Raw genomic sequence first — 27,993 nt, forward strand, 5'->3', positions numbered from 1 at the left:
GTTTCACTGCACAGAAGTAAGACGCCGCTTTGCAATAATTAATTTGCAAAATTCCAGTTTGGGCGTTCCTTTTCCCACAAAGTGTTTGAGGAGATCCGCAGGTATACTTTATAGAGCTTTTTTTTCTAACGTAATATTGAGTGTTATCGGATGTTGAAAACACATGTTTGATTTGCATGTTTGAAAGATGAAATGGATGGAATGACTGGAAGGTCGTCACCGCCATATTTCTTCTTCTTCTTTCCACCTGGGAATGTTTGTCACGTTTCTTCACATTTTTGCTCCATTTACAGCCATTTCGATCCAGCCACATTTTTTTTTTTTTTAGTTAGTACGCGTTTTTCGTATTATTTAATTGGCATAGAGGCAACTCAAAGAAAGTCTCAATTTCGCAGTTCCAACTTGTTAACTTCCGGCTTCCACACGTGTGTTTTGGTCGATGTCGTGTGTATAGTTCAGGCGAGTTTCATAGACGCGTGGAAGATCCCTAGAGTCTCTCCATTCTCGCCTGGCTCTTTATGAAAAATGGGTCTTATGCCGTCGTGTAAACCTGTACACAAGTGTGACATTTTCAGTATCATTTATACTATCAATCACAGAATCACATAGGCTAGAAGCCTTTTGCCCTTGTAATAGTGTCCGTTCATGTGCTTTGGGATCACTATTTTAGTTGGCGTGCTAACTGATCCATACGCTACACTATACCTTGCTTGAATTATTTGTGGGGGTGGGGGGGGGAACTTAAAAAGGTTACAAATGTAGCTACACCTTTAGTTTTGATTTCTTTTATGATTTATCACCTCTCTCCCTCTCATTTTCTTATTGATTAATGAAATAATGATTAAAACAATTTAATGCCACATTTTAGTGTTTAAAATGTTTCTTTGAAAAAGAAAAAAGAAATAAATGATAAAACTGGAACTGTTCTGTATTTCTTGTGTCATTAACCAGGAAGTACTTTGACTGCAATGTGTTTTTATTTCTAAATGCATCTGCATTACACATACCAAAATAATAAAGAAATATTAATTCACATTTTAAGTTTCCAGGTTCAAATACTGATTTGTTCTGCATGATATCCTTTTGTCTGTACAAATATTTTCATCTGCTCCTGACAGACTAAATGACCAGCTGACCATATCCACAAATATTATTTCTTTGTTCCACTCCCAAGACCATATTCTAGGTAAGTTTGTACATTATTTACAAAACCACCAGCTTCTGTGACAACTGGCATTTTCTTCTTTTAATTTGCCACCACCAGATTATGATTTTTTTTTTTTTTTTTTTTTTAAGGAAAAAAACCCCATTGCACACGAGTGGATTGACACATACGTGCCACACATCTTTGAATCGTGGATATTGTCACTTAAACTATCGCATCCTTCTTGAGTTCTACATACTCTATTTTCTGCAGCAGATGGGTGACGTGACATTGGAACTTTCACAACTTTCTGGCATTCTATTTGCTATAACCATATATCACGAATAATGGTTTATTATGCTTTAAAAATAAAACAAAGGGAAAGAAAGAAATAGCTCCTGAAGTAACTAAATAAGCTATTTAACCCTCAAAGTGCTGGATATAATAAAACATACATACAGAAATCATGCTTAAAACAAACTGATAGTTTGCCTCCACTACCTGTGCCTGATTTGGAGCATTTGTATGCTTATCAGTAAGAATAAATAGGTAAACCTATACATTTTTGGAAGGTAGAGTGAATGAAAAATCCAGATAAAAGTAAGAAAAAGGCTGTACCTTGTATGTAGTTGGAGATATTTCACAGGATATAATCAACAAATTTTGCACACTTGTTTTCCAAAAACGTCAACCACAATGTTTATAGGTATTTTCACATCTTTTACAGAGTCAGAATTGGCATTAAACTGTACAAAAAATGCTCTGGCTGCAGAATCATGATATGAATATAACTGAAACAGTGAAATTATAAGCATTGTATTATTTGTTTGAGACACGCCCACCGACGCCACGCACACGCACATCTACAATACTTTATGCAATCGCAGGCAAAAACAGAAGTAAATGTTTATTTTAGCTCATGTTGCTGTCAAAAGCAGCAAGAATGCTTTAAATCAAAATAATTTCCAGTTTTCTAGCTTGATTTGGTCAAGAAATCGCAATAGACCCATGCCTAACCCATTTTACCACCCCTCCCTACCCCCATAACCCACCCCCCAGCTTTTGTAGCTGGAGACACAAAACTGAATGAACAACAAGCAAGCCAGCATGCCCAAGTGTCAAAATAACAAAGCCGTTTTCACCAGAATCCCTGTCAGCAAACGAATCATCACTGGTAACAAGATCACTCATTTCCTGAGCTTTGTCAACTTCAGTGTCACTCATTGTTTACAAAAAATACGAAGATCTGGACTTGTAAACTCGTCAAAGTTTGTGCAAGCACAAGCAGGGAGACAGTAACACCAGAATGAGGCAGTTTTACGAAGGCTGCCGAGCATAGCCGAACGATTTCGGACCTTATGTAAACAGAGCCTCGATCCTGGCCCATCGCACACAACAGGGAAAGCCACGATTGTGGCTCATCACGCTCTCCGGGTTAAATACACATAACTGCAGTTGAATCAAGTTTCAGCACAATGTCTTCAAAGACACTGTAAACCAGGTCTTTGCCAGTTTAGGAATTGCTTGTGACAGCTCAAGCTGTCACTCAATACAACCACAAAATCGCGCATGCCTGAACTCGCCAAAGTACTGACGTAAATTAAAAGTGTTGCATCTCAACAACACTTCATAACAAAAGAAAAAAGCCCCCACACACTAACTGCCTCTGCACTTCCTGAAATATTTCACCTGCCTCTTTCCATGCTACCATACTGCTGTTCAGTGCACCTGTTCATACACTTGAATCAGTTTGTTGGCTTCACCTTTTAGTCAACTGTGTATGCCAGTGTGAAATGTATACTTTATTCATTATACTTTACAGGCCCAACTTCCTGATAACAAATGGTAATATCATCCTGACTGATACCAGATTTAAAACTGTTCTTGACAACACAACATGATTAAAGCATACAGAAGGTTAGGATGATTCCTAGTTGAAAACTGGGTACTTACAAAATACAGAATTCTGCCAGCATTGCTGTGGACTTTCCAGAAAATCTCAAACTAGAATTGAACCAATACATGTCACCCTCTCTCTCTTAATCCGTCTCCACAAGCTGTCACCTCCAAAAGCCATGTTCTTGTTAACACATGTCCTCAATCCATCAGCATGTGGGTGTCTGTACTTGTGCCGTTTAGTTTGTTTATTGGGAGTGTGAGTGAATGTGTTGGATATAATAATGTCAAACATTGTAATTTTTTTTAAAATCTTTTCGGTCTTCAGTTCTGAAATACTGCATCATAGCATTGTTCAGTATGTCAGAGAAAGAAACCGAAAGAAAAGTTTTTTGGCGTTTTGTTTTGTTTTGTTAACTTAATCAGTAAATGTCATTCAACTTCATAAAAAATTCCTTTTATGACAAATCTTCAGAATGACACAAGTTTCACATCAAATTTTTAACTTGCCATCCATCTGATTATGGATGATATGTTTGGTGTCATATACTGTACCATGTCAAACTGATGCAAACTAGGCCTATCGGTTGATATGGTTAAACAGTTTGTCTTTGTCCAACTTTTAAAGTTGAAAATCAGTACATAATTATATACTTTAAGTTATAGCAAGGAATATAATATAAATTTTTTTTTAAATTTAAAAACCTTAAATGGCGATGAACCGAATATCTGTGATTTGGAGAGAAAAAAACATATCCAGTTTCAGTTTGCATAATTCCCAACCTATTGTACCTCCTCTCTCTCTCTCTCTCTCTCTCTCTCTCTCAAAAAAAAAAAATAATAATAATAATAATAATAATAAAAAATAAAAATAAGGAAACATACACATACAGAGTGACAGACTCGTCTTACAATTTAATTAAAAAATGTAATTATTATCCTTAAACTTCTGCTAGGGCTTAAAGAATTTCAGCATTAAAAAAATAAAGCATGAACAACATGCCCAAACTTCTGAAAATCTGCAAATGGATATTAATTTAAACATGATGTGATACACATATTTTTATTTGAATAGTTATACAGCCATTAGTGTACCATGAAATTATGAAACAAATTGCAGGAATGAGAAACTGATACTGGAGTTTAATACTTTATCAGTGCAGATTTTATTTTTTATAAAACTTTTCTTCTTTTTTTTTTTAAGCAAAAATAATCAGACTTTTTCCTGGCTATGCCAAACTCCAACATGAAAACATATATCTGCTGTCTCCATTAATTGTACATCACCGGGCAGCATGCTGATTCCATCCCAGACTATTTTGCCAGCTCAAGTAGAGGAACAAAGATTGAAAGTGAAAATTAATTGTACCCCTGATCATGCGACATCTGCATTCTTTGCAGATATGTCGTCCATGAGGGATGCCTCTGCTTAATTATTTAGCAGCTTTGACTTTTCAAAGCCCGTGAAGGATAATTCACTCATTTAAGCGCATGTCTGCAACACAATCATACAATACATCTGATTTCAGTTAAAAATCTTTCAGTAAAATTGATCCTCCTCATTTGAGCTGATTTCTGTTAAAAATCTTTCAGTAAAATTGATCCTTCTCATTTGAGTGTGAGTCTGCAACACAATCATGCTATATCTTATTTCATTTAAAAATGGTTCAATAAAAATTGATCCTTTGGAACAAAGTATTATGACCAGGTAATGTGTGTATAATATAAAACAGTGTCACCCTGCCTGAAAGCAAGTACTATTTTGGATCAGTAAATATAATCATATTCATAAGACAATTCCATTTGAATATATATTTTCTACTGTGATTCCAGATTCCAAATACTTCTTTGTTAGCATTTTGAAGTTTCATATTTCGTAACTACCATACAATAAAATCAGTACAAATATCTTATCGATTCACTGATTTGACGTTTTTTGGTGTGTTTATTTAATCTCTGTTCAATCCCATTGCCTGAATTTATGAAATCATCCGATTTGAAGAATTTCCTGTCTGCATTCGTTGTTGGACAGAAACATCCACATTCACAAGAAGGGTTTTTTTCTCTGCATGACAGTTTTTAACTCGTAGGCAACCATTCTCCATTTTCAGCTATGGGTACATGCTGAGTACATTTGTGTTTCCATAAACCTCCAAAGATAATTGCTCATGTCATCTTTAATGTGTGTATGTAATATGCATGCATATTATGATATATACTATAATACACAAATGCAGAGGATTTAGGCACCAGCTGTGTTCATTTGTTGACTTAAGCGGGAAATTCTACACACCTTTTAACCACCAGGCATTGCCAGGATTTGAACCATAGATTGATAGACCTTCAGTGAGCAGCAGGATGCAAGTCCAAGACTTAACAATTTCTAGCACACACGCACACACACACACACACACACACACACACACACACAGGGTACACATTGTCATCTGGTGACCTACTGTTCTGAAATAGACTAACTGAATTATTGAATTTGAAATACTTTTTTTTTTTTTTTTTTTTTTTTTCCAGATATAAATGACTGGGTGAAGTACTTGGTTCTTCAGTTTATTACATATTTGGGAAGGGTAAAGTGAAATGAATTTGGGGTTGTTGTTTTTAATATATATATATATATATATATATAATAAAAAGATGGTTCTTCACACCAGTACTTAGTTATACAGCCTGTTTGTATCCCAACCACACTGTTCATGTCAGTCAGAAGTGTCAGGATCTTTGCGCTGAGGTGTATTTCAAGACTGCCAAATAGTCTGTAGACAGGGTAATATAATGTTCACCATATGAATATAGTAATTCACTTCTTGGTTTTGCCATACTGCTTTAAGATTAAAGTCAAAGCTTTAATAACTTTCTTGTTTTGGGGGAGTGAAGGTGATCATATTTTTAGGCAAAAGACGGCTGCCCATTTCAAAATGATAAAACCACTCGCACACTCTACTACTACTTTGCTACTAGTACTCGAAAAAGATTTATTGGGGTCATGGAAAAATAAAGGGGTGGATTAACATAGGATGGGTGGGGCACTAGTATGTTTGGGGTTGGGTTTTTGTTGTTGTTGTTTTTTAATTAAGCTATTGGAATTAACTTTCACACCCATAACATGACTTAGTTAAAAGCTAAGTGTCTCATTTATGACATGGAAATGTTGCTGCATTGTCCACACTGTCTTAGTATCTGAAATGATGGAAGCTGTGCTCACTTCATCTGCCAAATTAAATCTGCAGAATATAAGAGTCGGTTACAAATACCACTATCAGATATGGATGATTTATTTATCCTTTCAGTTCACATTCTTTGTCCAAATGACACCGAAATTATCACTGAAAACAGTCTTGCATTTCATTCCATCTTTTTCTGGACCATGTTTCCATCTTGCCATGCAAGGGACAAGAAAGGTGCGCAACTTATTACCACTGCAAAGTGAAGCAGTCTTTCACTTTTACATTTTTGCCACCAACTGCAATGTGTTAAAGGGGATAGCATTCCTGTGGTCCTCAAAGGCTGTGATTTTGGAAGCCAGCACTGTAGAATATTTGTCCTGAAACCAAGAAGCAACAGCTACCATCACCATCTCCAACAGCGATAAGGCAGTGTACACTGAAAGTGGAACTCCACCTTCGCTACCAAACACTGCCATCACATCTACCACCACTGAAATGCAAACACTGAGAATGATCTTCTGACAGTATACTATCATAAAGAGCTATTTCTGAACCTGTCATAATCACTTACTCTTGTTACAATCTCCACATCTTTAACTTCTGATATGGACATGGAGGATCACATAACCATTTCTACTATGGCTGTGAACAGAAATTATATTTACTCTTAGTCTTAACCACGATAGTGGTAGATCTGATCTGTGACAAGGTGACTGCACCATTCCTGGACAGTTGCATTCAGAACAACAAAGAGCTATTCTTCAGGTTCTTGTTTGTTTTATACATTTTAACTGCCTCACCATGAGACCATGTTTGTGAGGGCTTACGTCTGAGCAAAGTTTTTATTCAAGTTAACAAATACAATGTGAATAAAGAACATATGTATTCATGATGAGTACAAATTTGTGACTGAAGAACAGAAGTATTTTACACCTCTTTCTCTGACAGATTATTTCTTTTGAAGAAAACACTTGCTTCCATCATCTCTTCAGTTAACTCTAATTTGCGTGCTTCAGATCATACAGACTACTAACTGACATGTCACGATCCATTCAAAAGCTGGAGGAGGGTGCTATCCTTGTTCACCACAGGAAATTAAATCATGTTCATTAGTTGCTGGATTGAAAATCCATTCTCAGTCTCGTCTGTTAGATTATCATTATTTTTTTATGTCTAATGTTTATGATTTTATTACCAAGTACAAGCATGTTCAGAACTAAAGAGTCCATGATGTATTTTAATTGGAGCCTGAATTATCAGAGGAGATGGGACTCCAGTTTGCTGATAAAAGTGTAAAACATTTGTAAATGTTTTCTACATAGGTTAATGTTCTGACACATGCAAAATGTACACCTGCTAGGGCCAGCATACACTCACATGCACACACTATGCAGACAAATGTAAACACCCACATTTTCATCTACATCCATCCTCCACCTCAGTTTTTTTTTTTTTTTTTTTTTCAGTTTTGTTTTCTTTTTAAGTGATGCAGTAACTTGGAAAGAAGGCATCAGTGGTAGGATGACTGTCACTGAAACAGGCCACAAAAATGTTAAACTTGTCAAAACACGTTTCTGTACTACTACTAATATACATTTTCAAATTTTACATTTTCAGTGTTAACCATCTACTGAAATTAGGAAAATTGTGGAAAATACTAAACTGAAGGCTTGCTTTGCCTTACTCAGAGACACGGAAGAATTGTGAAAAAGTATTTTGATAATGATTTCTGTTGTAATTCATGCAGACACAATAATTAAAAGTAATTTAAAATGTATATAAACACAATAGTAAAGCACACACAAACAACCAGCATTGAATTAAACATCCAAACTGATTTCCAGATTGTGCCTTTCCTTTTTTGGCATTTACTGAACTATGGACATTTGAACAATACCCTTTTGTATGTTAAATGCAATGTAAAAACTTGTGATTAATCTGTGTACTGAAACCTGTCATTGTTTGACCATGTCAATTTTTGTGTGTTCTCAGTGATTCAACATGGGTGAAGTGCAAGGGAAAATTTTGATGTAAACCATTTTGAAATGAAGACTGTTGGTTTGCTAGCTTTACATTGACCTATAGTGAGTGAAATATTTATTTCTCCACTCCATTTCCCAAGATCAGTGTCAGCAATACCCCTCCCACACACTTCTCATAGCCTCTTCCAGCATGAATGTACAGTTCTGATGACTGGACATAATAACTTTTAAAGAAGAATGACATATGAGTGAACATCTGTGGAAAGATCTGAATGTCATTTGAACATGACATAACAAAAGCACAAAACAAAGTTGCAAATACATAGTTAACATGGATACTGATGTGCTTAAAACGGAATAAATTAAGTTACAAATATGCTCATACCTGCCAGAATGAGAATGCTAAAGATTCAGAAAAACCAAAGAAATGATTTTTGATTGTGGCTGCAAAAATGGAAGGAAGTAGACAACATTATACATAAAAAATAAATTTTTAATAATCTACAGAATCTGTCATGAAGAACTATCAGAACTGTAACCTGCGCGCTCACCCTCCCTCCAGAAAAAAAAATAGAGAAAAGGGTATTCACATATTTTTGACGATGGAGTAATCTGATTCACACTACAGAACTAATGTGACCCAAAAGATGGAAATATGGAATATGACCAAAAAAGAACAGCTTTGCAGTACCAGCAATTCCAAGAACATTAAGTATTTTATGTGTCATTTTTAATCACATCCAAGCTAATTGTGATGTTTCTTTTCTGTTTAAGAAGATCCATCCTGGTAGGAAGATAAAAATTAATTTCTAATGAAGGTGATCTCACAGAGACCATTGACTAAGTCAGCCAGGTAATCTTAAATTGGTAGATTATTTAGGACACAAAATTGTTGTTCATGACAGCCCTTACTGTTAATATTTGTATTGAATAGAAAAGGTGCTACTACTTAGAGAGAGAGAGAGAGATTTGACCACCTTTTAGGCCCTCCCTACATGCCGAACAGTTGTGAATTTCACAAACATGTTTTTAAAGAGCCAAGCAATCAACTCTTATTTTCATAGTTGTAAAAAACTTTCTTCTTTTTTTTTAAGACACAAAACTACATACAACGACATAGATAAATGCTGCAAACATTTATGGCCAGTGGTTAAAACTCATTCACCAACACTATTTTCACCAAGGTCAACATAATTATAATATCGGGATGCGTTATCTGGCCACAACATTACAGGTACACTTCCAACTGAAAGAAATTGGAAATAAGACAAAAGAAAATCAGTCCTTCCTTGCCCCATGCCACTACCCCGTAAAACAAAACAAAAAACATTATTGACCCAGAGAGTCCATTGCAGTTGGCTTGATCGTAAACATGGATTGCTGAGAGCAATTATTTGTCAACTGTCAGTGAAACAAATTATTATTTCAGCAGTTACATTTCACTGCTGTGACCAGTGTCGGCAAACACTACTTTTAATTCATCAGTCAATACAAGCAGGAAGTTAATTCTGATATCTGACAAAGTGTTCTTTTTCTTTTGTCTAAATTCACAGTCAGTTGAATAGTTCATGAACACTTGACAAGTAATTGCAAACACATTTTGTTTCTCTCCAAAATATAAACTGATAGTTAATAAGTAACCAAATGATCTGAATCACTCAGGTTAACCAAATGATCTGAATCACTTAGTACCTCTTTTGTCTGTACAGTATGTCCATTATGTGTATGACTGTAGAGTGTAGTGTATGTGTGTGAGTCATGGTGTGTGTGTGTGTGTGTGTGAAAAAAGACTTAACAGGATGCTGAGTTTTTCTCGGCTTATACTGGAAAACATAAGTGCAGACACTTTCTGTTATGACATGAAAAATGGTGTAACTTGTCAAAGAAGATCAAATAACTTTGTTAAATTGTAAGCACAAAATTATTATTCTTTGTTCGTGGACTGCAGCACCCATGTACACGAGTGGGCATTTATGTGTATGACCGTTTTTACCCAGTCATGTAGACAGCCATACTCCGTTTCGGGGGGTGTAAGCACAAAATAAAACTTTAAGCAAATCATTCAGTTTTTGCACCCAGTATTGTGAAGGCATGAGGCTATGCATAAAACTATATGTAGCATGATCAGAACTAGGTTGTTTTTGTTGTTGGTTTTTTATGTAATATTTTAATTCACAACAAACTGACATTGCTTACATGCCATATTATTTGTTTTTTTGTTGTTTTTTTACCCAGAACAAGGTTCCAAACTTCTCAGATGCCTTGTCCTTTTTTTTTTCTTCTAAATAACAAACATTGCTTAGGGTTGGAGAAATGTCAAGGAAGTGATCATAAAGCAGATCTAGATACCCCATCAGAGAAACGGAATAAGTTGGTTGCAGAAGATGTGGTCTTGGTGAATAATTTCTGTACCAATGCATTGGTCCTGGCAAGATAAGCACTGTGTTTTGTGTTTGGTTTTTGTTTGTTTTCTTTAATTAGTGGCGATGACTGTTTTGTAGGTGACTGGGATGGGGAAAAACATGGTGTTTATGTCACTGTTAAGTGTTATGTCATAAGCTGGGCAACGTGGGTGTGCATAGGTGTGACGAAGTTTGTGGTCTTATTACCACTGAGCATAATATAGAAGACTTAAGAAAAACTCATTTCGTGAGAAGTGTGTATGTAAGGATAAACAAGAAAATAAGGGATAACAGGAGGCTCGAGAACCTATCAGTAATGAGCTGTTTCATTCATGTCGGTATATAACCAACTTTACCTCTCTTTGAGCCCCCACCTTAAGACAGTCAATGAAGTGTGTGTGTGTTGAACAAACTGTTAAATTACTAAATGTGCAGATGTCCGTGTTGTGGAATATTGTCTCGTAGTCAGTTTCATTCTGAAATAATGATTTGTCAATAATTATTTTTAAAATATTTTTTTTTAAAGCCAACAACTTCATTAACTGATCAACAAAAGCAAGCACGAAAAGGTATACTAATGCAGCTGCTGGACTGAATAGTTATGGAAACTAGCAAGCCGTGTAAAACTGCCATTTCAAACAGCGATTCACAGAGAGGCGTAAGTGCACTTGCACACTTCGACAGTACTCACCGTTACATCATTTTGATCCGAAAGGAGAACCACACAATGGAATCTTGGAAACGTTACAAACTTTTCAGTTTAGCTATGGGGAACAATCACTGTAAACTGTCGGCGCCGTTCAGTTCTCGCTATTTATGACATTGCAACAACAATCTTCAAGAATCAGAACACGCGCAAATATCTTCGCCGACTTCTGCGTGAACTCTCGACTTTTTACACGACCAAAACATTTTAAACCTGAGCATAACACTGCCTTTCATAACTTCAAATTACCGCTCTGACATAACACTGTGACTTGTTTTAAGTCCAGACTCGATGCCCACTGGGCCAACAGATTTATCACCAAAATACAACCTAGTTTGCCATCTTGATAGGCAGTACTATTAGACCTAGACCTGCCACGCAAACAGGAGTTAGGTAAATGTTTTGATGGTGAACACGGGCCCCGCACTGATGCTTCGCACCATGCATTCAACAGGACACCATGCAGGCCTCAGCTAAATCAGGACCGTTTGTAAACAGACGAAACTGAAAACAGAAGCACAAAGCCTCAACCGGCAACTTAATTTAGGTTACCAAGTAGTCTAGTGTGTTGCCATAAGCTTAAAACACCGAACGCCCATGAGCACTGGAAGTATTATGGATTCCAAGTTAATTTCTCCATAGGAAGCTAGCCATAACATTAGTAATTGCGCACTCTTATATAAGGTGTGTGTTTTGTTTTTTGTTTGTTGTTTTTTTAGTTAAGCCCTAATTGATCGGGCAAAAGGCCTAAAGGCCCTGACACTTGATGTGACCATATGAACACTGACAACAGTAACATCGACCGCTCCGAAACCGCGCATGCTGACATCCTGTGGAAACGACAGGGTCTCTGCGGGAAAACAAAACAGAACGGCATGAACCACTGAGCCGAACGATGCCGCAGTGCCTCTACCTTCAGTCTTTAAGATTGCTGTGCGATCACACTGCGGATCAAGTCATCTCACAGTTCTGAACCACGATCCTGAACTTTACTCAGACATAAATTATTGCCACAAGTTTTGCCGCTGTGCAATACGGTGATACTCTTTGCAGCTTCCTAACAGTCCGCTACACAACCCATTAACAAAAAAAGGAACCGTTTACAAATTAAAACTGACCTATTAGTACTTCGAGTCCACATCCTGTAACATTGAATGCTTTCTGAATCGTTATTTATCTTGTGGATAAACTTATCTTCGACCTCCGCGGTCAGTTGTGGAGTAAATATCAGCTGCCACACCATCCTTTTTCAGGAAACAAACATTTAGTCTGGACCCGGTGCTCATCTCGCAGATTGATCCCACCCCTGTCTTTCCACAGTCCGCTTCCCGCCCCCCACACATCGCAACTCCTCCCTTCCAAAGATGTCATTGACCAGTTACCCCATGTCGCACTGTCTATTGTTCTCGATGTCACACGCCAACGACCTGTTTCTCTCGGCCTAGCCATTCTTTGTTGCAAAACGAAAGCCATTCGAACACACACACACACACACACGTCTCAGTGACACGCACAATGAATGAATAACTGAAAACGGTCTTGTCTGTTTCTTGTGGGGTTGAACGCTGCAGGCATCGTTCACTGACGCAGAATCTACGTGTAGATTTGAAGTTTAACGCAAGAGAAATGCTAACGTGATTCCTAGGAGAAAGCTGCTTTTTATCTCAGTTTCTTTTCTTTTCTTTTTTCCTTTTAATAATTGTTTATGTCAAATTAATATTTTCTTGTCGATTTTAAAACAGAACCCACCTTTTTTCTTGTTTTTCTCGACCACATTTCTAGTTTTGTGGTGAATTAAAACCTTTACCGTACCTTCCGCAGCATCATCAGTTTGTCACGTTCTGCCAGTTTACTGGGTTTGTCCATGTAGATCTATCACAAGGGGGAGGGGGATGTTACCGACCGCATACTTCTTTTGATGAGTATATTTACAGTTTCAAACTGGGGCAAGTCTTAGGTTCAGCATATAAATAAGTCTTTTTCACGTGCTGCGGATAAACTTGACTTCGTCCAGTTGGGGCACCGAGCCGGAGATCGTTCTGGAGCAGTCGAGTGTCTGGCCTTAATCCATCAGTCGTAAATTAGATCAGTCTGTTTCAACACAGGATTTTTGGAAGATTGCAAATGACCTGAACAATGTAAGAGACTAGACTTTTTTCTTTTTTTTTTTAAAGGAATACAGATGTATCACTGGCTCTTCTGCGAATTCTATTGCACATTCTCCAATCACTGGACGGTTGGGTTGCTTTTGGCGGTTTTTTGTTGTTTTGTTTTTGCTTTTAATGGAAGTTTGGGTATACTTTGGTTGAGACGGATGAAGCATTATGTGATTCGTGCAGCCACTGATCGACTGCTTTCACGAAAAGATTCCTGCAAAACTATTAGCTGAAAGAGAACGAGAGAAAGAATTCAGGGCGGGGGGGTGGGGGGGGGATGATTCTGACGGATCGTATGGCAACTGAAGCCGCCGCGGCAATTTAGTATAATAGGCTCACTTATGCTGGCAGTTAGAAAACCAGTTGAGTTTCATGGGCTCGCTTATCCTAGCAGTTAGGTGGACCGATGCTTGAAGAACTGATGTAGACATTCCGGCAATTAAGCTTCCAGCGCGCGCCGCACGCACACACACGGCACACACACGCACGCGCCGGCGCCGCCGGCACACACACACACACGGGCACACCCGAGCGCGCGCGCGCGCACAGAGAGAGAGAAAAAGAGAGAGAGTTGTCTTGTTATATTGTCGCAGTCTTGGCTTACCGTCATTTATCGCCGAGCTCAGCAGTATTGTCATGATCACGCCTTGTTATTGTACCCCGCTTTTCTGGGCAAATAATACGAACGGGTCCATCTTGTCTGTTTGGTTTTCTGACTCAGAATTGATCTTGCTGAAAACATGTCATTTAAAATGTTTTTTCTTAGTTTCAACTAACTGGCGTAAACCCAAAGTTGGCTTCGTTCAAGAAAACGTCCGAAGTTGATGTGCCAGCGCGCGCGCACACACACACACACACACACACACACAGAGCTATGGGGGGAAAAAAACAACAACAAAAAATACCCCATAAATGTTGTCGAAACACGACACAGTAGCCTAGACAATACTCATAATAACGCTGGAGAGAGAGCTCTGTGGAAGGGTCCTTGGCCTGTCAATTAACACTCTCTGTGCCCTACTTGTCAGCCTCTCCCTGACGACAGGCACGGTATACATTGAGTTCCGTGTTTTAACACCGACGGTCACAAATTTAGCAAGTCGTGCAGTACCTAAAATATGAGACCGAGCCTGTGCCATTCTCGAAGTCCATAACCCTCTCCAGAAAACACAATTCATTGCTTGCAAAGTCAGTTTCAGATGAGAGTAAGTGATGTTTTTTTTAGTCTTTGTGGTTGCCGGTGAACGTCTTACATAATAATAACCCTGTTTCGGTTGTGTGTGTGTGCTCATAGTATGCATATCAGTAACTCAAGGAGGCGTAACTGCATTAGGAAAAACCCATGTACGCAATACCACATTTGCTAAGCAGATGCTTGACCAGCAGCGTAACCCAATGCGCTCAAAAAATAACAATGCATAACTAACATACTGATTAACTGATGATCTTTCCATGCATCATCATAATGATGACATGATAAAAAGTAAGGATTCAAAGTTTTATGTAATCTATTTGAAAACAAAAATTTCAGAAGAAGAAGAAATTTTGACAGAGCTTATACACTCACCCTATTCAGTTTTCATAAACTTCCGCAAAGTGACTGGATGGCCATGTTGATAACACAATCTCTTTTGAAATTTGGGGTCAGAGATTAAAGGTCATTGTCACAACCTGGCATGTTAATAGGAAAAGCTTGAGGTACAGGAAAAATAAAGTTGCATGCAATCCTTATCAACCTAAAAGTTGGTTCAGTAATGGTCAGAACAGAGCAAAAACTTCATTAGAAGTCAGGGGTCAAAGGTCAATATCACAATAATGTGACATTTTCAATGTTCTACAGCAAGATAATCTGCTTCACTGTGTCATTAAAAAGATATTTGAAGTTCTTGTGATGGGTAAAATGGATTTGAGTCTTAAAGGCATTACTTCTCTCTCTCTCTCTCTCTTTCGTGTTATTGGTTCAATGGCATTCCCCCAGCAGCACAATCATTCCAGGCTATATTGACAAAATAACAGTGATTGAGATTATTTTTCTTCTTTTTTTTCTTTTTTTTAAATAAAAATTACAATGTGTCAGTTTACATTCTAGAAATTCAATTAACATTTTAAAGGCAGCTGTCGTCTAATGAAATTATGAGGCAATATCAGGTGGGTTTAAAGGCAGCTGTCGTCTAATGAAATTATGAGGCAATATCAGGTGGGTTTAAAGGCAGCTGTCGTCTAATGAAATTATGAGGCAATATCAGGTGGGGTTTGTTTGTTTTTTTCTTCTTCCAGTTTTTAAAAGATACCATGGCATAGGGATTAGCCTGTGTTGTGTGTATGCTACTCCACACATTGTATGACAATGAGGTAAAAATGCAATGCAGGATTTGAAAATAGGGGAAAAAGAAAAGAAAGGATCTTTTGGGAGTCAAGGGGGCTTAGGGGAAGTGGTGGGAAGGGGGGAGATGGGGTTTTGGAGGGGGGGGGGGGGCAATAATGAATAAAGACTGAATTCAATAATGAATAAAGACTGAATTTGGTTGTATTCCTTCCCAAACCACACCAACATGTGTTTTGCTGTGCAGTAAAGATCGAGTAATGAACGAAATAATGTTGGTGACAATTAAGTAGCTGTTGAAGATGAACATGAAACCAGACATTATTTCTTAACTACATGCAGAAACCAAAAAGAAGAAATGCATCACCAGTTTGAAATTCAAGCAAACATATTAGATTCAGAGTTGTTGGGGTTTTTGTTGTTGTTTTTTGAAAGGGGGGGTGGGGGTGGGGGGGGCCTTTTGGGAGGTGGAGAATACAACAGTAATTTGTATCATGGTGAATCAAAATTAGTCCAGCAACATGAAACAAATGCATAAAAGCAACAACAAACAGATGAACATTTTTCCTATGGAAACTTTATCGTATTAACATTCCTGATGAAAGGACAGGTTACACTGCCTTCTCAAGTATAATGAATTTACATAAGTTTTGTTTCCTTACCACCACAAAACAAGTTGCATAAATCAAACATTGATGAAGGTAATCAATATTTATGTGGTATCAGTCTTTATTTCAAATTACATTATTTTTTCAGACGTTATATAACTGTAGACAGTATATATAGGTATGTGAGAACTTGGTGTTAGTCCATTTCAAATTGCATTATTTTTCAAATATTATAAAACAAAATATGCGGGAACGGCAGAACGCCTAACTTAATAAATATTCCTCTGAACCAGACATCTCTTTCTCCCATTCTTAACAGACACACAGCACACTGGTGATCAACTGCAGCACAGTCTCACCCTTACTTGCAGACAGAAAAAAGAAGAAGAAGAAAGGGTGGTGCTGCACTGTAGTGACCACTGTCCCTAAGGAGAGCAGGCCAAATTTCAGTCAGAAAGATCTGTTTTGACGATAGAGAAATACAATAAATGCAATGCAATACAAGCTGACTATGAGGAGAGCAGGCCAACTTTCACTCTGAGAAATGTGGTTTGAGAGTGAGAAATACAATAAATGCAGTGCAGTACAATTAATACAATACAATACAGTACAACACATTACATTTCATTACTTTGCAATACAACACAACAAAACAAAATACAATACAACACAACAAAATAAAATACAGTACAACACAGCACAGTTCAACACAACACAATACAATACAACACAATCTTCTTGCAGAGCCGAAGTGAGCGAAGAAGAAGATGTCGGTTATCATCCGGCTCCAGGGCCTGCCCTGGTCAGCCAGTGCCCTGGACATCCGCAACTTTTTCCGGGGCCTGATCATCCCCCAGGGTGGGGTGCACATCATCGGCGGGGAGAAGGGCGACGCCTTCATCGCCTTCAGCTCCGACGAGGATGCCCGGCAGGCCATGATGAGGAACAACGCCCCCCTCAATGGCATCTCTGTCCAGCTGTTCCTGAGCAGCAAGTCGGAGATGCAGTGCGTGATTGATGAGGCCAGGAACCGGGACGTGTCCAGTGTGGCAGTGGTGCCGGCGCGAATGGCGGCGGCAGTGCCTCCTCCTGTGCCGAACAGTGGTGAGTCCGGGTTGGAAAATGAGAGAGAGAGAGAGATTTGTCCCCGTCATGTGTACCATAGAGAGAGGTTGGTCCTATAATATGCATCAGAGAGAGGTTTGTCCCGTAACGAGTACCAAAGAGAGAGGGATTTGTCCCATAACGTAGACTGAGAGAGACTTGTCCCATTACAACGGGCTCAATAACCGAGTGGTTAAAGTGTTGGACTTTCAGTCTGAGGGTCCCAGGTTTGAATCACGATAACGGCATCTGGTGGGTAAAGGGTGGAGATTTTTCTGATCTCCCAGATCAACATATGTGCAGACCTGCTTCTGCCTGAACTTCCTTTGTGTGTGTACGCAAGCAGAAGATCAAATACGCACGTTAAAGATCCTGTAATCCATGTCAGCGTTCGGTGGGTTATGGAAACAAGAACATACCCAGCATGCACACCCCTGAAAATGGAGTATGGCTGCCTACACGGCGGGGTGAAAACAGTCATACACGTGAAAGCCCACTCTTGTACATACAAGTGAACGTGGGAGTTGCAGCCCACAAACGAAGAGGAAGTCCCATTATGTGTGCCAGAAGGGGAGGTTTGTCCCATAGTGTGTACCAGAGAGAGGGATTTGTCTCATAACTTTTGCCAGAGATATTTTTCTAAAACGTGTACCAGAGAGAGAGGTTTGTCCCTTAATGTGTATCAGAGACAGAGAGGTTTGTCCCATAATATGTACCAGAGTTTTGTCCCATAACATGTACCAGAGAGAGAGATTTGTCCCACAATGTGTGCCACAGAGAGAGAGAGTTTTGTCCCATAACATGTACCAGAGAGAGATTTGTCCCATAATGTGTACCTCAGAGAGAGGTTTGTCCCATGAGCATGATAATGTGTACCACAGAGAGAGAGAGAGATTTGTCCCATAATGTGTACCAGGAGAGAGGTTTGTCACATAATGTGTACCAAAGAGAGAGATTTGTCCCATGATGTGTATCAGAAAGAGGTGAGTCCCATATCATGTACCAGAGAGAGGTGTGTAGCATGTACCAGAGAGAGGTGTGTCCCATAACAAGTACAGGAGAGAGAAGTTTATCCCATGACATGCACCACAGAGAGAGGTTTCTCCATATTGTGTACCAGAGAGAAATTTGTCCTGAAACATTTGCCAGAGAGAGATTTACCCCATACCATGTACCACAGAGAGACTTCGCTTATAACATGTGCAGAGAGAGATATTTGTCCCATAACGTGTTCCAGAGATATTTGTCTCATAACCTATACCAGATTTCCCCCATAATGAGTACTAGAGAGAGGTGTGTCCCATAATGTGTACCAGAGAGAGGTGTGTCCCATAACTAGTATCAGAGAGAGAGAGAGATTTGTCCCATAATGTGTACCAGAGAGAGGTTTCTCCATATTGTGTACCAGAGAGAGAAATTTGTCCCATACCGTGTACCACAGAGAGATTTGTCCCATACCATGTACCACAGAGAGATTTCTCTCATAATGTGTACAGAGAGAGATATTTGTCCCATAATGTGTACCAGAGAGAGAGATTTGTCCAATAATATATACCAGAGAGATATTTGTCCCAAAACATCTGTTATCAAACAATACTACACAAGTTTTGTCAGATGCTGACATGAACACAGTCACACAGTTTGTTAACATGTGTGTCTGCAGAGTCTGTCTGCATCTTTGCATTATCATATTTATTGTAAAGTGTTTTGAGATGTTTAAAATACTATATAAATCAATGTACTGTTATTGTTTAATCACACTGTGCATGTGTGTGCATACCAAGCTGTAATCAAATTGATTGTAATCTTTTTCATTGTCTCAACTACTGCAGGAACCAAATGAGTGGGATGAAAGACATGGGGTAAAGGCCATGAAGGCTCTCAGCAGTCTTAATTTTCAATATTACTTAGATTTTTTTGATTTTTTTTTTAACAGAAATGATGTATGTTGTGACAAATGGAAAAGATGTCCTTAAAAAAAATTATTAAAAAAAAAAAAAAAAAAAATCAAAACAAGTATGGTTTAAAGAAGAAAAAAACATTTGTCAGTTTGAGCCCAAGACAGACAGGAGCAGGAGTATCTTGCCAGATTGATGTATGATTGTCAGTTGTTTCCAACTATATGACCATTAGAACAGCACAGGAATCAACTGCTGTCCTGACTGTCTGGGCTAGAATTTGATTATAGTGGAGAGTGTCTTGCCTAAGTTACATCCCCACTCTCTCGGTGAAGAGGGTTTTAGGACAGTCAGTGTTGGGATGGTCCCCAAAGGCCAATTAGACCCCAAGGCTGCAGTACAAAGAGCCTGCGCATTCTCGCATCCAAGTTTGAGTTGTTATCATTGATAAATAGAGTTGCTCTCTCTCTCTTACACACACACACACACACACACACACACACACACACACTCACTCACTCACTCACTCACTGCACACTATTCATTTACTCATTAAGCAATGTTTCCATCATGGACAGGTGCCATTCACTACAATAACTGTGCAAGTTAATGTTGTCCAGACGTTGTAACAAATGTTGTGTGTGTGTTTGTGTGTACAGGGACAGGACAGGACTACCAGAACCAGCTTTACCCTGTCTCTCAAGACATGACCAACCAGCGCACCCCACACCAACCCGGCTATCCCAAACCTGACCCCAGTCAGGGACAGTTCCCCGGGATGCCAAGCATGGCCCAAGGTCACCATAATCAGATGCAGAACCCAATGCAGCATGGACAGCAAGGACCAGACAGGGGGAACCAGTTTGGTTTCCAAGAGGGACGACACCAAGACCTATGGCAGCAGCAGCAGAATGTTCCGGCAGGCAAGCAGAGAATGGACAATGAAGGCCAAGACCCCTGGGCCCAAGGCTACCAGGGATATCCCCCTGACAGAAATGCTGGCAAGGGCAGTCAGCAGGGCCAGTGGAACACTGGAGGCTTTGACAACAGCAGTTTTGAAGGTCAGGAGGGTGGGAACCAGTGGTACCATCAAGGCCCGGACTTTGGAGCCAAGCAGCCTTATTATGGTGGTAATCAGCCACCCCAGGGACAGGGCCCAGGCTTTGGGGGTGGTGATAAGCCTCCTCAAGGGCACGGCCCAGGCTTTCGAAGAGACCATGCCCCTGAGCAGTACAATTCCAGCGCTGCAGAGCAGGATGCCCAGTTCCCCCAGCAGCAGAGGAGAGACCAGCCGTACAACCCTGAAAGTTTCTGGCAGGAGGACTATGGCACTGGCAACAGGGATTCTTTCCCAAGAATGGGTGAACAACCTGGCCCACAGAGAGGTGGCATTCTGCCGCATCCAGGAGGCCAAGGCAGTGAACCAACTGGAGTGCCTAATGCCGAATTCATGCCGGGACCTGAAGACCATATGCGTTTCTCTGTCCCGGGAAGACCTGACATGGAGCACGTGGCTGACATGAAGAAAGGCCAGGGAAGAGCTGGAGGACAACCTGGTGAAAGCTACACAGCGGAGGAACAGAGGTTCCCACCCAACAGAAGAGAAGGAGGTCCAGCCAGAGGACCCCGACAGGCGATGTTTCCAGATGCGAAATCTGGTATACTTCCCACTCCAGACATGGCCAATCCTGACCAGCCAAAAGACTACAACAATGACAGTTTTTATAGCCCAGAAACGGTGGAGCAAGGACATTGGGCAAACCGTGGTGAGGAAGAACGACAAGGGTATGAGCCAGGAAGAGGTCGCGGACAGTTCCCTCCTAGAAGAGAGCCAGATGGCAGAGATGCTTCCATGGGAAGAGGAAGATCTTTTGATGGTCCAGACAGCAAAAGGCCTCGTGATCGACCCAGAAGAAGCCGATTTGACCAGGTGGACGAAAAACCCATGGAGACAGGTCCAGATGGGAGGCCGCAGGAAAGAGGTTTTGGTGGTAGACCTGGGGACGACCACCGTAATGACCGATCGATGGACAGACGTCCAGACAGAAGGTCAGAAAGAGAGCCTGCTTCAGAGAGAGGTTCTGATAGAAGACCTCGACGAGGGCATGATGGTCAGTCCCATGAAAGAGAGCGTGATGACTGGTCAGGCTCAGACAGGAGAAACCAGGGTAGGTCATTTGGAGGGGAATCAGATGGCAGACCGTTTGACAGAGCCTCAGAAAAAAGGCCCCTGGAGAGAGGTCCTGGAGGCCCCCCAGCAGATAGAGATCACCCTGGAATAGTATTTGACAGAAATGAAAACAGAGATTCCCTGGGAAGAGACCCACAGAGAAGACCTTTCAAAAGAGGCCCGGATGGAAGGCCAAAGGAAGGAGGGCTACTTGGTAGAGCTCCTGACAGAAGGCCACCCCTTGGAGGTCCAGAGGGACATCCAGGCGGGGAACACGGAGAACATTTTGACAAAGGCAGATCTGAACCTGGAAGGCAATTTGAAGGACCTCCTGGCAGATTTGATGGACCTCCTGGGGACAGATTTGCTCATGCTGACATGGAGTTTGATCCTGAAGGCCTTGGTGATCCAGGGATGAGTGGTCGCCCAGGGAGAGGATTCCGGGGAGGCAGAGACTTTGATGACCAGGGTCGGGACAGGAGAGACCATGGTGGGAGAGGTCATGACCGGAGGAATGAAGGACCCAGAGGGGGGAGAGGATTTAACAGGGACGGTCATCGTGGACGTGGTCGGGGTCGTCGTCCATTTGATGAACCAGAGTCGTTTGGTCAGTATCCAGACAGGTATGAAGAGGGCCATTTTGAAGATGTGGCCATGGAAGAAATGCACCGAGGAGGCCCATTTCCACATCCTGGGGACATGGAGCATGGGCCGCAGTTTGGTTGGGGAGAGGGCGGACCCAGGCATCCAGGCAGACCAATGAGAGGCAGACCAGATGGCAGTCCAGAGATGCCCATGGACAGAAGGCAGATGGGACGAGGCAGAGAAGCTATGGACAGAAACAGGCGAAGAGAACCAGTTCCTGATGAACCTCGAGGAAAAGGTCTTCTGGGCGACGCTCCAGGTGGTCTTCTCCCAACGCCACCTGTCACAAGGCCAGATGTCCCAGAGCACCTGCACGATGACTTCCAGAGAGACCAAGACAGGCACCAGCATTGGAGAGAGGACAGGGATGCAGGAAGAGAGGACCGGCCAAGCAGGCGGTCAGACCATCGTCAAGCCCGTGACCGAAGCCCAGGCAGAGAGCAACGTAGAAGTGACAGAGATCGAGACCGAAGTGAACACAGGGATCGCTCATCAAACAGAGACTCTAAAGACCCAGGAAACAGAGGAGCAGAGAGATCTGGTAGGGGTGACAAAAAGTCAGATGAGCCAAGGAAAGAAATGCCCAACAGCAAATTCATTCATGCAAAAGGTTTTCCGGCTGCCTATACTACAATGGAAATACAAAGGTTTTTCTTTGGCTGCGACTTATTGTTTACTGGCATAAATGTTGTCAAAAATGCTCATGGCCAAAACACTGGAGAAGCCTACTTGGAATTTCCAACTGAAGATCAAGCCAAGAAAGCCATTGCAAAGAATGGAGAGACGATTTTTGGCACCCCAATATCCCTGGCCTTCACTACAAAACAAGAGTTTGATGAAAAGACAAATACAGCCAAAGAAAAAGATAAATCTTCAAATTCTTCACAACAAAATGATACCAAAGGCACACAAATTGTAAAGATAAATGGGCTTCCGCCAAACATCAAGCGAGAGGATCTTGTAAACTTTTTCTCATCTGTTAAGCTTGCCAGTGGTGGGAAATCTCTTGTCATAGAATATGACGACAAAAAACAGGCAACAGGCACTGCATACATCATGGCTGCCTCTCAGAAAGACTTTGATTCAGCCATGAGCTATGACGGGCACATTCTGGGCTCCAAAGCACTGCAGCTATCAGCTGGCCAAGAAATTGAGATGGATGCTTGCATTGCAAAGCAGGAGGACATCAAGAGTATTGCTGAACAGCCAACTGTTCCACAGGAGGAAAAGCCACCCGCTGGTCCAGGTGTCATGGGTGCACGACCTCCTCTTATGGGGGTGGCTCCACCTAGACGGCCCCCACTTTATGCCCAGAAACCTCTTATGAACATGGGCCCTGATACTCCAAGAAATGGCCCAGCCACTGACCCTCATCTTCCCAGACTGCCGCCGCCAATGCGCAGGCCCCCGGTGATTCATGGACCAGGTTTTTGTGTTCAGATTCAGGGTCTGCCTATGCTGGCCACTTATGATGACATCCGTGCGTTTTTCAGCGGGCTGAACATTGCTGAGCGCAGGGGGGTCCAGATCGCTCACGACGGTAATGGCAAACCCACTGGAGAAGGTTTTGTGGAATTTGTCTCGCAAGAAGACAAGGACAAAGCCCTGAAGAAGGACAAAACGTCTCTGGGTAGTCAAATCGTGGCTGTGAAATCAATTGCCAAAGGCGACATGATTGAGCGTTTACGCAATGCCCGGCTGTCCAGCATCGGCCCTCCTCACGACCCTTCTGGGCCGCCTTTCCCTCCCAGGAGACCCCCTGAAGGCCCAGGCCCCTTCATGGCCATACCACCCCACCTGCTAAACCCCCGCTGGTTCTACATCTCCTGCCAGAACTTCCCTCCAGGCGTGGCCGTCCCAGACATTGTGGACTTCTTCCACGACTACAACCCCATCCCAGAATCCATCCGCCAGTTGTACGCTGACGATGGCACGTCCACGGGCAATGCTGTGGTGGCCTTCTTCTCCATGGAGGATGCTGAGATGGCTCTGGAGGACATGAATGGGATGCTGTTTGGACAGAGCATGGTCATCCTGCAGCCCATCAAGTGACAGGGTGAGTCTTGGAGCAGCTGGTTGTAGTGACAGCTTCATTTCATTGACTGACTTATGGATCATCATTTTGTAGTTGGAGGATTTGTCTTACCAAACCGACTGACTGGTTGTCTGGTCATGACAACTAACTGATTGTCTGCTTGTGACAGGCATCCAGCATATTTTTATCATCCTTTTTATTTATTTATTATTATTTTTTGGATGAGAACAGCTGATATAACAGTTACTGACTGAATGAATTATTATTTGACTAGGATGGGTATCCAGTCATTCATGATTTTTTTTTTTTTTTTTTTTTTTTTTTTTTTTTTTTGTCAAATATGATGAGAACAATTGTTGTAACAGTTACCAACTGACTGACTGATTATCTGGTGGTGATCGGTATGCCACATTTGGTGGTTGTTTTTTTCATATCAATTGAGATGAGAACACTTGAGGTGACATTGTAATCATGACATTGTACTTTTTGTGGGTGTGTTCATTGTTGATGCTGGTAAACTGCTTGCGATTTTTGCAGATGAGTATCAGGCAGTCTGAAGTACATGTTAACAGGGAAATTTTCAAGCATTCACACTCTGTTAAACAGATGCATGTATGTGCATGTGCACACTTGTGTGAAAATTCATGCAAACACATATGCAGAAAATAAATCATCTGTGCATGCAAGCATATTATTCTTTTGTGTTAACGTTTTTTATCAGTGATATAAACACATTCATTCAGTTGTTTGCATGCACACAGTCTGTCTTTGTCTTTCTGTCTCTGTCTGTTTGTCTGTCTGTCTGTCTCTCTCTCGCGTGCGCGTGCTCTTCTCTGTTTGTCTCTCGCTCTCTCTCTCTCTCTCTCACACACACACACACACACACACACACACACACACACACACACACACACACACAGACTCACACAGACACATTTCATTTCACTTCCTGACTGAACTGAATTATTTCCCATGAGCGTGACACATTCTGATGGAATACACTCACAGAACTTTGCCATGACAATCTAATGTTGCTTGCCCCACACACATACAGACACAGTACAATCACAATATATTTGTCAGATTAACTCTATGATGTACTCTCACACACACACACACACACACACACACACACACACACACACACACACACACACAAACACACACAAACACACACAAAACACACACACAAGCAAGCATACACATATGTATACAAACACACAAATACAAATAGTACATGCACTCACTCACTGATACAAACAGCCTGAGATATTAAAATCATATTTTACTCAGTTGATTTTTTTTCGGAGGGTGGAGGTTTGTGTGTTCGTGTATTGGCATCTGTGCATACACACACAAGCACATTGTGCACATACTTACTTGTTTACATGCATGTGTGTGTATGTGAGCCAAGTGTGAATGAGCAACTGAGCTTATGTTCTGAAATTTAAATGCCAGTTCAGTGAGGGGATGATTATCTAAAATGCCTCCACTGTGGATGTTGCAGGTTAGTGTGTGTGTGACTGGATTACAGTGATCACTGCCACTGTCTCTCCCCACCAAGCTGCTAGAAGCACACGCACAGTCCTCGGTCGGATGCTTTCACTGGCTTCAGGATTCTCAAGCATGGACTGACGGAGTCTGCGTACTTTGTGATTCATCATTATTCCAACGCACGGTTTACAGGCAGAAACTTCGTACATTGTCATTGCCACCCTCAGTCAGAGGCAACAGGATCACAAAGTTCTCTCTCTCTCTCATGCACACGCAATCACACAAACATAAGCGCGCACACACACACATACAGTGTGACACAATCACAAATGTTTACCTACACTAACACACTTACATGTATGCAGACATGTGTCTGCATTCATTATGACCCATTTGCACCAGTTGTGCTGAAGTTTTTGAAAAAGACAAAGAAGGGCAACAAATCCACAGTAGTGAAAGAAAGTCTGTTTGGGGGGAAAAAATCAGGAATCGGCAGCTCATCATATCCATCCCCTTTCAGAAGGTTATGTCCTTGTTTCTCCCTTGCCCCTCTCCATCCCAGAGTGTGACACAATACACCATTTTTCTTTTAACTTCTAGAACAATCAGACGCAGTCAGAGATCCATCAATTTATTGAGAAATCTTGTCATCAAGTGTGACATCTATGTATGTCCATTGCATGGATGATGAAAATTTACAAATTTATTTTTGAGAGGCTTGTCTCCCACAGATGTGAAATCCTCTTGACAAACTTGGTTGTTTGTAGCAGTTATTCTCATGTTTTATTAAGTGTGACTGTAGAACTTCCTTTCACACCTCTCAATTATTCTTTTATTTCAAGTAGTTGTCAGCATACAGTAAGTCAGCAAATAAAAAAGAAACAAAAAATTAAAAATCTTATGTTCACAGTCTTGTTTACTTCAGTTCAATATTTCAGTTTTCAGTTCTGTTCAATCGTTCAAATAGGTTTGGGATTTTTTAACTCTTGTTCAAGAGGAAGTGTGAAAGAGTCTTAATTTATTGCTGGCGATTTGGTTTGATTTCATGTGTGTGTCTGGAGTGTAAAGTAAACTGAAACCATTCATTAATTAGGTTTATTTTTCTGTTTGAAGATACAAGTAAACAATTACTCTGTAAATGCTTATCATTTTGCGTGGAGGTTTCTTGTGGGTGACTGTTTGGTCTGCTCAAACTGTTAGTGATGGTGTTGGGAAGAAAAAGAGCTTGTTTGGTTTGGTAGTTCCATCCTCAAATTTTCTCCACATAGGATCCAGTCCATCATTTTCAGACATTTATAAAGATATTACAATACAAGGTTGTGTCCTTATGATTTGTAATATAAATACTCTCCTTTTTTCTTTATTTCTTTATAACTTCAAATAAAACAAAAACAACTTTGCAAGATACTTAATTTTTGGCCTCAGCATATTGAACTTCTTTCTAAGGCTGTTCAGCAGAAGAATGGAAACAAAAGAAAATTAAGCTGATCAGCTAGAGACCAATGAATAAGGTTTCCTTTTTGTTTTGTGAGGTATTAAATTTCATTCCCCTGTTTTGTTCAGGTATTGAATATATGCCTTGTAAATTATGGAGAGAGATATTGCAGATTCTGCTGCTTTTCTATTGTGAAATGGTAGGCTGTTGACCATTTTTGTGTTCAGTTAAATTTCTTATTTTCATGTCTCATTTTGATGTATACACAGTGTTGCCATTTGTCTAGTTTTGGAGATTTGTTGTTGTTTTTTCTTGTTGCTATTTTCTGTATATTATTTTAATTCATACTGATATGAATCATTTTACTTGCATACATCCATGGGTGTTCGTATTTGTACTCAGATGGATTTGTGACATTTTGATTTTCTGTTTCATTTTATTGGCAGAAGAAAAAAGTGTTTGCTTGTGTGTAAGTGTGTGTGTGTGTGCATATGTGTGTGTGTGTGTTCGTGTACAGTTTGTGTATGTGATTTTTACAGAAATTAGTACTTATTTGCATGTTCTCAATGTGTTTGTGGACCCACATGTATGAGGAATAACTAAGACGTGTTCAACTTCAAGTAAATTTGCAGGGAGGACACAAATTATTCCCTGTTCACATTTTAGTTTTTCTTGTTTTAAGTCAGTGTTATTCCCCCACCCACATAATTTGTCTTATTGTTGTATCAATTCTTGCAGTGATGTGTGAAACTGGCAGTCTTCTGACATTGTGACAAGTATAAAATTTTTAAAAAATCACTAAAGACAAACTGA

General features: G+C 40.5%; 1 protein-coding gene across 1 annotated transcript; it reads left to right on the forward strand.

Annotated features, from left to right (window-relative positions):
• LOC143285393 (uncharacterized) lies at positions 1-27,993 on the forward strand. Its single transcript, XM_076592638.1, has 4 exons — positions 1-101; positions 17,144-17,503; positions 20,061-24,272; positions 25,759-27,993. Exons 2-3 carry the CDS (start codon positions 17,167-17,169, stop codon positions 24,266-24,268), a joined length of 4,545 nt encoding a protein of 1,514 aa, XP_076448753.1. The 5' UTR covers positions 1-101; positions 17,144-17,166; the 3' UTR covers positions 24,269-24,272; positions 25,759-27,993.

The sequence above is a fragment of the Babylonia areolata genome, chromosome 9 (assembly GCF_041734735.1).
Source record: "Babylonia areolata isolate BAREFJ2019XMU chromosome 9, ASM4173473v1, whole genome shotgun sequence".
Taxonomy (NCBI): domain Eukaryota; kingdom Metazoa; phylum Mollusca; class Gastropoda; order Neogastropoda; family Buccinidae; genus Babylonia; species Babylonia areolata.